This window comes from Ylistrum balloti, unplaced genomic scaffold (genome assembly GCF_031769215.1).
Source record: "Ylistrum balloti isolate Yb309-2 unplaced genomic scaffold, AGI_CSIRO_Ybal_v1 Utg371326, whole genome shotgun sequence".
Taxonomy (NCBI): Eukaryota; Metazoa; Mollusca; class Bivalvia; order Pectinida; family Pectinidae; genus Ylistrum; species Ylistrum balloti.
This window is the reverse complement of record NW_026782706.1, coordinates 54918-68352: the sequence shown is the minus strand read 5'-3', so window position 1 is coordinate 68352 and position 13435 is coordinate 54918. Positions and strand designations below refer to the sequence as shown.

The 13435-nt window shown below is 35.8% G+C and overlaps 1 protein-coding gene across 1 annotated transcript in view; it reads left to right on the top strand.

The window, feature by feature from the left end:
* LOC132562015 (ATP-binding cassette sub-family D member 3-like) overlaps positions 1-13435 on the top strand; it is a 60838-nt gene that overhangs the window by 25902 nt on the left and 21501 nt on the right. The window contains exons 17-21 of the mRNA XM_060226737.1: positions 2700-2791; positions 2946-3037; positions 3554-3623; positions 4961-5024; positions 5877-5954. Coding sequence (XP_060082720.1) covers positions 2700-2791; positions 2946-3037; positions 3554-3623; positions 4961-5024; positions 5877-5954 — 396 coding nt within the window. The remainder of the gene's footprint in view (positions 1-2699; positions 2792-2945; positions 3038-3553; positions 3624-4960; positions 5025-5876; positions 5955-13435) is intronic.

Genomic DNA, 13435 nt, shown 5'->3' with positions numbered 1-13435 from the left:
ACTGTTTGTAATACTGTGAATGATCCTGTGTTGTACTGTTTGATATACTGTGAGTTATTCTATGTTGTATTGTGTGTTATACTGTGAATTATCCTGTGTTGTACTGTTTGATATACTGTGAATTATCCGGTATTGTACTGTGTGATATACTGTGAATTATCCTATGTTGTACTGTTTGATATACAGTGAATTATCCTGTGTTGTTACTGTTTAATATATTGTGAATTATCCTGTGTTGTTACTGTTTAATATACTGTGAATTATACTGTGTTGTACTGTTTCATATACTGTGAATTATCCTGTGATGTACTGTGTGATATACTGTGAATTATCCTGTGTTGTACTGTTTAATATACTTTGAATTATCCTGTGTTGTACTGTTTGATATACTGTGAATTATCCTGTATTGTTCTGTTTGATATACTGTGAATTATTTTGTGTTGTACTGTGTGGTATACTGTGAATTATCCTGTGTTGTACTGTTTAATATACTGTGAATTATCCTGTGATGTACGGAGTGTTATACTGTGAATTATCCTGTGTTGTACTGTTTAATATGCTGTGAATTATCCTGTGATGTACTGTGTGATATACTGTGAATTATCCTGTGATGTACTGTTTGATATAATGTGAATTATCCTGTGATGTACGGAGTGTTATACTGTGAATTATCCTGTGTTGTACTGTTTGATATACTGTGAATTATCCTGTGTTGTAGTGTTTGTAATACTGTGAATTATCCTGTGATGTACTGTGTGTTATACTGTGAATTATCCTGTGATATACGGAGTGTTATACTGTGAAAAATCCTGTGTTGTACTGTTTGTAATACTGTGAATTATCCTGTGTTGTTCTGTTTGATATGCTGTGAATTATCATTTGTTGTACTGTTTGATATACTGTGAATTATCCCATGTTGTAGTGTTTGTAATACTGTGAATTATCCTGTGTTGTACTGTTTGTAATACTGTTAGTTATTCTATGTTGTACTGTGTGTTATACTGTGAATTATCCTGTGTTGTACCTGTTTAATGTACTGTGAATTATACTGTGTTGTACTGTTTGTAATACTGTGAATTATCCTGTGTTGTACTGTTTGATATACTGTGAATTATCTTGTGATGTACTGTTTGATATACTGTGAATTATCCTGTGATATACGGAGTGTTATACTGTGAATTATCCTGTGTTGTACTGTTTAATATACTGTGAATTATCCTGTGTTGTAGTGTTTGTAATACTGTGAATTATCCTGTGATGTACTGTGTGATATACTGTGAATTATCCTGTGTTGTAGTGTTTGTAATACTGTGAATTATCCTGTGTTGTATTGTGTGTAATACTGTGAATTATTCTGTGTTGTACTGTGTGTTATACTGTGAATTATTCTATGTTGTATTGTGTGAAATACTGTGAATTATCCTGTGTTGTAGTGTGTGATATACTGTGAATTATCCTGTGTTGTACTGTTTGATATACTGTGAGTTATTCTATGTTGTATTGTGTGTTATACTGTGAATTATCCTGTGTTTTACTGTTTGATATACTGTGAACTATCTTGTGTTGTACTGTTTGATATACTGTGAATTATCCTGTGTTGTACTGTTTGATATACTGTGAATTATCCGGTATTGTACTGTGTGATATACTGTGAATTATCCCATGTTGTAGTGTTTGTAATACTGTGAATTATCCTATGTTGTACTGTTTGATATACTGTGAATTATTCTGTGTTGTACTGTGTGTTATACTGTGAATTATCCTGTGTTGTTACTGTTTAATATATTGTGAATTATCCTGTGTTGTTACTGTTTAATATACTGTGAATTATACTGTGTTGTACTGTTTGTAATACTGTGAATTATCCTGTGTTGTACTGTTTGATATACTGTGAATTATACTGTGATGTACTGTGTGATATACTGTGAATTATCCTGTGTTGTACTGTTTAATATACTTTGAATTATCATTTGTTGTGCTGTTTGATATACTGTGAATGATCCTGTATTGTACTGTTTGATATACTGTGAATTATTTTGTGTTGTACTGTGTGGTATACTGTGAATTATCCTGTGTTGTACTGTTTAATATACTGTGAATTATCCTGTGATGTACGGAGTGTTATACTGTGAATTATCCTGTGTTGTACTGTTTAATATACTGTGAATTATCCTGTGATGTACTGTGTGATATACTGTGAATTATCCTGTGATGTACTGTGTGTTATACTGTGAATTATCCTGTGATGTACGGAATGTTATACTGTGAATTATCCTGTGTTGTACTGTTTGATATACTGTGAATTATCCTGTGTTGTACTGTTTGATATAATGTGAATTATCCTGTGATGTACGGAGTGTTATACTGTGAATTATCCTATGTTGTACTGTTTAATATACTGTGAATTATCCTGTGTTGTACTGTTTAATATACTGTGAATTATCTTGTGATGTACTGTGTGATATACTGTGAATTATCCTGTGATGTACGGAATGTTATACTGTGAATTATCCTGTGATGTACGGAATGTTATACTGTGAATTATCCTGTGTTGTACTGTTTGATATACTGTGAATTATCCTGTGATGTACTGTTTAATATACTGTAAATTATCCCATGTTGTAGTGTTTGATATACTACCTGTTATGCTCTGTAACATAAAATAAGCACCATTTTACATATATTCTATGCATCGGCAGGACTACTATAAGAGTGGAAGGATGTTGGTACGAATGGCTGAAGCCATTGGCCGGATTGTCCTGGCTGGACGAGAGATGACAAGACTAGCGGGGTAAGCAGCTTGTTGATTTTTAATAAACCCTGATAAAGAACAGAAAAGCATGGAATTGTCAGCGTCAGACTTGACATTAAAATGTCTATTGATAGAGGTTTACAAGTGTCAGCTGTCAAACTCATTTTGAAATGTGTATCAATATGTGTCCCAGATTTACCTCAAGGATCACAGAGCTCATGCGCGTCTTGGATGATCTCAACAAAGGCCGATATGAAAGGACTATGGTGTCAGAACAAAACAAATGTGAGTTGTAAATTCTATGTATTAGATTTAAAACAAAAATTTTGTGCTTATCATAAATTTGTGTGAAAATTATCCCAGTACATTAGCTGGATGTGCTTGACTATCCCAAGTGACAAGTTATTGAAGGATCTGAATAGAGACCCATGACACCCTCTCTCTGAAGATAATACTTGTTCACAACCATCACCTATTCTGTGCTTTTATGGCTGACCTCCTTGGATTAAACATGAGATGTCTATGAATGTTCTATGTTAACAACACTGACCAGAGACTATGAAATCTGATATAAAATTCCACGAATCAAAAAATAAATATATTCCATTATTGTTGGCCATTATTAATGTTAACTTATTTAGGCTTTTTATCCATGTTTTACATTTCATGTATTGGCTATTGCTAGGGATGTTGTATTAACTCATCAAACAGTGAATTTAAACAGACTGAAGGGAATTAATTCCTTGTTTGATAGATCATACATTTACATCATTACATCATCAGTAACCTGTTAATTTCCAGCAAAAGATGAGCAGACTCAGACTTTCAAAGCAGGAACTGGACAAATAGTAAACCAGGATCACCTCATCAAGTAAGATTTAGATACACAGTACTAAACCAGAATCAACTCATCAAGTAAGATTTATATACACAGTACTAAACCAGGATCATCTCATCAAGTAAGATTTAGATACACAGTACTAAACCAGGATCACCTCATCAAGTAAGATTTAGATACACAGTACTAAACCAGGATCACCTCATCAAGTAAGATTTAGATACACAGTACTAAACCAGGATCACCTCATCAAGTAAGATTTAGATACACAGTGCTAAACCAGGATCACCTCATCAAGTAAGATTTAGATACACAGTACTAAACCAGGATCACCTCATCAAGTAAGATTTAGATACACAGTGCTAAACCAGGATCACCTCATCAAGTTAGATTTAGATACACAGTGCTAAACCAGGATCACCTCATCAAGTAAGATTTAGATACACAGTACTAAACCAGGATCACCTCATCAAGTAAGATTTAGATACACAGTGCTAAACCAGGATCACCTCATCAAGTAAGATTTAGATACACAGTACTAAACCAGGATCATTTCATCAAGTCAGATTTAGATACACAGTACTTAACCAGGATCACCTCATCAAGTAAGATTTAGATACACAGTACTTAACCAGGATCACCTCATCAAGTAAGATTTAGATACACAGTACTTAACCAGGATCACCTCATCAAGTAAGATTTAGATACACAGTACTTAACCAGGATCACCTCATCAAGTAAGATTTAGATACACTGTACAACAACTGTAATACCTCAAATACCTAAACCAGGATCACTACCTCATTTGAAGTCTGTTGTTTTTTGTCAAAATCAAGATAATTGTTTAAACTGATTCAAGAAGTTGTAGAAGGACATTTCAAACAGATAAGGAATATGTTAGAGAGGAGAGCAATTAAAACAGTTTGTTTCATTTTGACTTCATTAATTAGATTGTCACATTTTACAAGGGAAAAATTGTACATTGATACAATTTTGCTATAAATGAAATAAAACACATATAGTGAAGAAAATTCTGCATTTGAAAATTTTGTTTTGTCAGAACAATCCTTTTTAACAGAAAACAATGAAATAGAAAGTGTTAGAAAACCTTACTCAGATTTCAAACAGTGTTTAGTGTTACAATATATGCGCTAAATGCATTCATTACTTGTCCTAATTTATAATGTAACCATGTGTATGAAACAGACGTCATAATTGATTTCATTGCCTCCATTAGGATTTGAACACCGAACCCCTGTCTAGTATTTTACCAGGGTTACATGAAGTTTAGAAGATATGTCACCTCAGTAAATCCACTATATATAAATGTGATAATTGTTTACATATTTAAATATTTGTTGTGATTTTAGGTTTGATAAAGTGCCCCTTGTCACCCCCAACGGAGATGTACTCATCAAAGAACTTACGTTTGAGGTACGTTGAGACAACATGCTGTAAGTTGAGGTTGATGTATCAGTATAATGTACTTAATTGTAAGATCTGTAAATAGAAATGAGATAACAATAGAATAGATGTCCTTATAACACAACCCGTGTGATGTTTGATGGCTACATGGTCACCTTGATCAGACAAATGACCAGTGTGGACCGTAATAGTACTGATGTACATAGTTTACGAGATGGAATCGACCAACTTTTTTAGCTGTACGATAACACTGTGAACACTCAGTTTGAAAATAGTATGACAAGATAGTAAACAGATTATAGACCAAATACACCAGATGGTAACAACATGCTGTAGTCAAAATGGCTACGCTTTTTGGTATGTCAGTGTTAGAGACACATTGATCAATAAGCAATAAGTTTTCCCAGAAGAGGGGGAAAAAATGGTGTTCCTCTTTTCGTCATGTATTCTTATGAACTAACTTTATGGATTCGGCCTTATACCTATGTATTTAATCCTCTATTCACAAAGACATGAATAAACACTATTGTTTTTACTCACATGTATGGTACGGTTTTTCATATTGATCCTGAAAAATAAACAGAATTTACGTTTTGGTTTGACATTTCAGCTTATTTTTGGGATCAATCCCTAAAGGTGTATTTGTCCAAATTCTTTTTGGATCATTCCCGAGAAAAGTTTTTACCAGTTTTCCTTTTCAGGATAAATCACGAAAATGATTTTACCAAATTACCAATGAACCTAAAAATGGCTTTGACTAAATTGTTTTTGAGTTATTTTTCTATATTTCACTGGTAAAAATGAAATAATTTTTGGAAATAATAGATACATTTTTGTAGTTGTAGTTACACTATTTGACAGGTGAGGGGAGGAATGAATGTATTGGTATGTGGACCAAACGGCTGTGGTAAAAGTTCCCTGTTCCGTGTTTTGGGTGAGGTAAGTGATATTGTGAACTACTGCTGTGTGGTAAATTTGATATAAGGTTGTATAATGTTGAAAAAAAAGCCTGTCATCGTACAGCCATATGTCTGTCCGTCTGTTAACAATTTTGGTTATCACTTTTTCTTGAGAAATGCTGGATGGATGTTTCTCAAATTGCATATGTAGGTTCCCCACGGTCCCTGGTTGTGCCCATTTGATTTTGGGACTGATAAAAAAAAACCAAAATGGCCAACAGGTGACCATCTTAGATTTTTTCAATGAAGTTTGTTATTGCTATATGATGATTTAATTTATGTTAAATTATAGTTTATATACAACTTACTGGTATATATTTTGTTTTGTTTACTTTCTTGGCTTTAGATCTTATGCTAATTATTCATTTGTATCTGTTTAATTCTGAGGGGTTTGTTTTTCCAGGGCCAGTGTAAGTCTATCTAATAAAGCTATGTTTACGTTGATATGCTAATTAGGGGAATTTTGGGATTATTGACCAATCACCATTTACTCCTAGAGGGGTATGATGTATTGCAGTTTCAGACTTCAGTAATTGTTTTCTAATGATTGGTGGTGTTTGTTTGTGACATATCTTTTCTACCCTATGATCTACATTTATTACATCCCTGCAGTGTTTGGAGTACTGACGCTAATCATTGCAATCTTCGATATTCACGGTGTCTTTGAGCGTGAATCTTTTCTGGAGAAGACTAGGCCTAGGTGCCTATGTTCTCGACGACTCAAAGTTTTGCTTGGAATCTATGCTCAGACTTTGCTAATAACCTACCTCATCATGGAACGTCAATATTTTGTTTAAACTACAGTAATTTTGTGTGATTGTATCTCACCCGTCATTTTACGAACTTTACCTTTATACAGACTATTTATTGCCGATCATGTGTTTAACCTGTTCATGAGTGTTTCTCGGTCCTTGAAAGTGTGTCACTCAGACTCTGTACCAAGAACTAGGCTGGCTGTGCTGCCCAATTTTGCCTGTGTGTTAAGTTTTTGTATTTTGACTCTTCGCTACTTATTATGTGCTGACTTATACCAACGGATACCATTCATGTGTGTTAATATACTTGTGTATGTGAAATAGGTCGTGACTTGCATGGGTGTTTGAGCTATATAAAGACTTGTGTTTGTTTATGCAATATTGGGCCTAAACGCTATTCTCGTCGAGCTGCACCATACTATCCTGAGCTTCTGGAAAATTGGACGCTTTCACGTTTAAGAGAAGAACTTAAATTGCGAGGTATTGTATTCAAAACAACGACAAGCGCATGGTTCTCATTTAAAACTTGAGGGACGCTAGAAATTCTACAGGCCGTGTGCAAAGCGTAACTAGAGCATAGAGCAGGTGCGTGATCCCATAGTGCAATGGGCCAAGATGGTTACTCACAAGATGGCAGCGCCCATGGAATTAATACAGACAGTAACAGCCATTTGTATCGTATGGTGTCTAGTTTAGCAGACAGTATCGCTACGTAACAAGAAAGTTATTTGAGACTAGAAAACCATTTCATTTCTTCTGGAAGTGGTACGAGGCTGTATTCATCTCCTGTGGTGGCGGCAGGTAGCGAAAGTCAACTTACTTCCAACGCATTGACCTCACTCTTAGATAGGACAACCTCCACTACCAACAACGACAGAAACATTGTAGTAACTCCACCTACACATCAAATGTACACACTGAACAAGGCTTATAGACAACAAAGCGAATCATCTATGGGTGCTACATCTCAAGGTGAGAGTTCTGTCCGTTCTAGGACTTGGTTTGGATTTGCAGTGGAGTCCCTACCATTTGTAGAGACAATTTCTTCCCCCCTCTGCCAGCAAATTATTACAGGGTGTGATGTGAATCTAGCGGCCTTGCTCATTCCATATTTTAGTGGTCAAAGCCATCCTAGTTGCCATACTTCTGAACAGCCTGACTCTCAGCTTACTAAGTCACTTACCTTAAGTGAATTTATTTTGGCCTATTGCGAGACAATAATGTTCCTATAGACTGGTCAGTGCGTGACAATACTCTTTTTTGCAACATCTTTGCAAACTCAAAACCTTTGTCTTGTGAAGGATGTGACAGTACACTCTACACAACCAGTTTCTGTCCTAGTCTTTGCGACAAACCATGTCACTCTTCTGGCTATGGCCCCAAGAATGTTAAGACAAATAACAACAGAAATCACAATTCTTCGTCACCAGATTCTAAAGAAAGCGCCAAGGTTTTTCACGAAGGATGCAAGATTTGCAATGATTTTAATAGCTCTTTTGGCTGCAACATATCTCCATGCTTTTTCCTGCACGTTTGTTTGAACTGTAAAGGGGGTCGTTCCAAGCAAGTCTGTCCTTTAGAGTCAACGAAGCCTCCTATGAGGAAAAGATAACCAGACGTATCTGTGACGATCCTTTCACTGCTACTACTCCTATTAATATTGAGGCTTTAAGATTGGAACTCATTCATCATCCTGACAAAGACTTTGTTAACAATTTTCTACATGGATTAGCTCATGGTTTCCAACATTTACCAATCAATTCCATTATCGGCAAAAACCTTAAGTCAGCTTTGGATGACCCAAACTGTGTAACAGAATTAGTTAATAAAGAGCTTTGAAAAGGCTATCATATTGGCCCATTTGACAACATACCTTTCACAATGTATAGGATTAATCGCATTGGGTTGGTGGAGCATAAATATTAAAAAAGAAGTGCCTCTTCATGGATTTGTTTGCCCCACACGAAGAAGACCTGAACCCTAGTCTTAATAGCCTTATTGACAAAATCATGTGTTCATTAAAATATGTCACTATTGACAATGCTGTCCGTTTTATAAAAAACTTTGGCTTAGATGCTTGGTTAATGAAAACGGACATTACTGACGCATTTAAGTTGCTGCCTATTAAACCTGAACTGTGGTCGTATCATGGTATTCAGTGGAATAAGAAGTTTTGTTTTTTCACTAGACTTGTGTTTGGAAGCCGTTCTATCCCAAAGTTGTTTGATACATTGTCTCAAGCTATTTGTTGGATAGCACGAACAAATTACAACATCAATCACATACTTCACCTTTTGGACGAATTCTTAGTGGTGGAACCAGCTCAAGCTAACGCTACTACTACCATGGAACATTTTTTTGCTATTTTGCATAACCTGAACAACTCAAAGACGCATCAATGGCTCTTTTTGAACTGTACCCCATTGTGCATCAATGGCTCTTTTTGAACTGTACCCCATTGTCATGGCTTGTGTTTTATGGGGCCACTTGTGGCACAGGAAAAGAATACTATTTCATTAGGACAATTCTTCTACTTTGGAAATTATTGCCAAAGGTTGTTCTAAAGTTAAAAGCAGTATGAGTCTCATGCGTAGACTTACAGTGAATTCCGCGATCAATTACTTTGTGGTTCATGCTGTTAACATTCCTGGATGACGGTTCAGGCAGCTGGCACCCCAGGTAGTTGTCTTCCCAATTCCTCGTCTTCCTATGTCTGCTTTGATGATGAGTTAAACTCTCAGGTCAACAATCTGTGGAATGAAGCCTTGAGCAAAAGGACTATGGCTACTTACTGCTCAGGGCTCAATTGTTTCCTTTCATTTGTGCTCATGCAGGGCATCGCTTATCCCACCGGCTCTCTGCCTGCCATTTGTGAGGACCTCCTTATCCAGTTTGTTACCCACTGTCAGCACGCCTTGAGAATCAAATTTGACACAATTAAGCTTTATTTGGCTGGGGTACGTTTTCACTGCATTCATTCCAATTTGGGAGACCCTTTGTAGGGGACTCTTCGTTTGTCATATATTTTGTGCGCAATCCAGAAATCCTCTGTTGTGCATACAACAATATTTGCAAATACAACGTTTGCCTCAGGTGAGGATGTCGCTGTGATTGTTGCTGATGGCACTTATCCAGTAATCCAGTAATTACACATTCCAACGTCGCTCTTTCTCAATGCAAAAGGCACGTCCTCTCTTGAAGCCAATGCTTCTTGTAGCTTCTGATGGTTATATCTTGTCTGTTCTTGGTCCGTATTTAGCAGATGGTCGAAACAATGATGCCAATATCACAAAGCACATGCTCAAAACTATCACTGAGAACATCAATGATTAGTTTCAAGATGATGATGTCCTTGTTGTTGACGGAGGCTTTAGAGATGTGACAGATTTTTTGAGGGATTCTGGTATCAAAACAGAAATGCCATTTTTTCTACCGAAGGGTCAGAAGCAATATACCATCAAAGAAGCAAATGAATCCCGTCTTGTTACAATGGTAAGGTGGGTTGTTGAGTCAGCCAATGGACGGATTAAGCAGTGGAAGACGTCGGGACATGTATTGCCAAACACATTAATTCCCGTTGTAGGAGATTTTGTACGAATTGTTTGTGCAATTTGCAATGCCTTTTGCCCTCCACTTGCTTCAAATTCTCCCAATGACATTGTAATTGCCGAGAGAATGATGGCATTGTCCAAAACACCTAACAAACTTCAAACTCTTATTGAGGCAGAAGGGTTAACAAGGAAGTGGTCTATTTGGGTAAAGCTTGATGAGGCCAGTTTGCCTGATTTCCCAAAGTTATCAGAACCAGAGTTGAGAGATCTTACCATGGGGGTATATCAGCTGAAACAGGCAAAATCCTACACCAAAGAGCACTTAGCTGAAGATGGTCAGTATGAACTTATGCTATGCAGGGAGAAACCTGACTTGATTAAAGTTCCGATTCATTCACGACATGTTGCTTCGAAGGTGTACAATCTTTGGATTGAATATTCTAATGGACTGACCCCAATATCAGGCTGGTATTGTCAATGTAAGGTTGGTGCCAGAGTAGTCGGCTGCTGTGCCCACATTGCATCTGTCCTATGGTATCTTTCTTATGACCAACACCAGTCTGGTACTGCACAAACAATTGCCTCCTCAAGTTTCCTTAGTTGTGTTGATGACGCAATGACGGTGGAGAACTGGTTAGATTGTGACAGCGACAGTGACTCCTAAATGAATATCCCAACACCACCATTCCCCTTACTAAAGCAGTAAACAAAAATGCAATCCCTAAAGTAATAGACAATGGTCATTTATGATCCTGTGAAACCCAGTGCTAAATTAATTTTTACCATTTTAATATCATCCATATTTGCAAAAATATTTCAAATAAATACACTGCACATGATAAACGTATTGTTTATAGATGTATTAAGAGAAAAAACGGTGCTCAAGTGTGACTTAACTAGTAATTAGGGCACTTAATTACAGTGACCTACTTTTCAACAATGGCATATTTTTTGTCATTTATTCTAATGAAGTTTTGAAATATATCATCAAATGACATTTAAGAGAAAAAAACTAAAAAAAGATGTTTCAGTTTGATAATTATTGCAATAATTATTAAATTTGATCCCCCACTCGTCCCCCCTATAACAACTGAACAGCCTTGAGCCTTAGGAAGAATTGAATGGATATCTCTCAAATTTTATATGTATGTTCCCTTTGGGCTCTCCTTGTGCTCGTTTGATTTTGGGACTGATCAGAAGGCGGCCATTTTTGATTTGGCAGGTAAGATTATCATTGCTATTTCTGCAAAAGGATGTTCAAATGTCTCATCATTAAGAGCAAAAACAGAGAAAAGAAGAGAAAATAAGAAAAAGATCCAACTTTCAAAGAGCATACAAAGATCAAACAATGGTGGGCGCCAAGATCCCTCTGGGATCTCTTGTTTTAATTTGTATTTCTCGTTAACGTTGCTTAATGTTAAATGGTAATTGTGATCAGCATTCTGTGTGGTTTGATAACTGTTTGTCATTAACTAACAGTACCTCATTTGTGCAATTACTGTTTCCAGTTCATTTTGTTAGAAATTACTTCCTTCGTCATGATTAAAAAGCAATTGTTACTGAGTTTACCCAATGGTAGTTGTTTTCTTTTGATGAAAAGTTTGGTGTAGCTCACGCTATAGGTACATTTAACAGTGGGGACCTTTAGAGAAGATACATGTAGTTGAAAAACCTCAAACAATTACCCCACTCCCCCTCCCAAAGTTCCATAGGACTGAAGGGAGATGTCAAAGATAGTAGATCATGAGTCACAGGTATGGATAATGGGGGTAAAACCTAATTTGGTATGGAGCATTCCTGTGATAACAGAATAAAAGTTAGTTGTACTGTTGAGAAGAGGGGTTGAACCCAGTAGCGGAATGAAGGTAGCATTTGAGGCACAATTTGAGATTGAAAGAATATGGAAGTTTGATGGTGAAGGGAGTTAAGTGTTACACTTGAGTACTTATCTGAACACTTCAGTATGTACCTGTAATTAGTGTGAACTCTCAGGTGTTTACCTGTAATTAGTATGTACACTCTAGTATTTACCTGTAATAAGTGTGGACACTCTAGTATTTACTTGTACTTAATGTGAACTCTCAAGTATTTACCTGTAATTAGTATGTACACTCAAGTATTTACCTGTAATAAGTGTGGACACTCTAGTATTTACTTGTACTTAATGTGAACTCTCAAGTATTAACCTGTAATTAGTATGTACACTCAAGTATTTACCTGTAATAAGTGTGGACACTCTAGTATTTACTTGTACTTAATGTGAACTCTCAAGTATTTACCTGTAATAAGTGTGGACACTCTAGTATTTACTTGTACTTAATGTGAACTCTCAAGTATTTACCTGTAATTAGTATGTACACTCAAGTATTTACCTGTAATTAGTGTGAACTCTCAAGTATGTACCTGTTATTAATGTGAACTCTCAAGTATGTACCTGTTATTAGTGTGTACACTTTATTATTTACCTGTAATTAGTATGTACACTCTAGTATTTACCTGTAATAAGTGTGCACACTCTAGTATTTACTTGTACTTGATGTGAACTCTCAAGTATTTACCTGTAATTAGTAGATACACTCTAGTTTTTACCTGTACTTAATGTGAACTCTCAAATGTTTACCTGTAATTAGTATGTACACTCTAGTATTTACCTGTAATTAATGAGTACACTTTATTATTTACCTGTACTTAGTGTGTACACTCTAGTTATTACCTGTAATTAATGTGTACACTTTATTCTTTACCTGTACTTAGTGTGTACACACTAGTATACACCTGTACTTAGTGTGAACTCTCAATTATTTACCTGTAATTAATGTGTACACTTTGTTATTTACCTGTACTTAGTGTGTACACTCTAGTGTTTACCTGTACTAAGTGTGAACTCTCAATTATTTACCTGTAATTAATGTGTACACTTTATTATTTACCTGTACTTAGTGTGTACACTCTAGTGTTTACCTGTAATAAGTGTGAACTCTCAATTATTTACCTGTTATTAGTGTGTACACTTTATTATTTACCTGTAATTAGTATGTACACTCTAGTATTTACCTGTAATAAGTGTGCACACTCTAGTATTTACTTGTACTTGATGTGAACTCTCAAGTATTTACCTGTAATTAGTAGATACACTCTAGTTTTTACCTGTACTT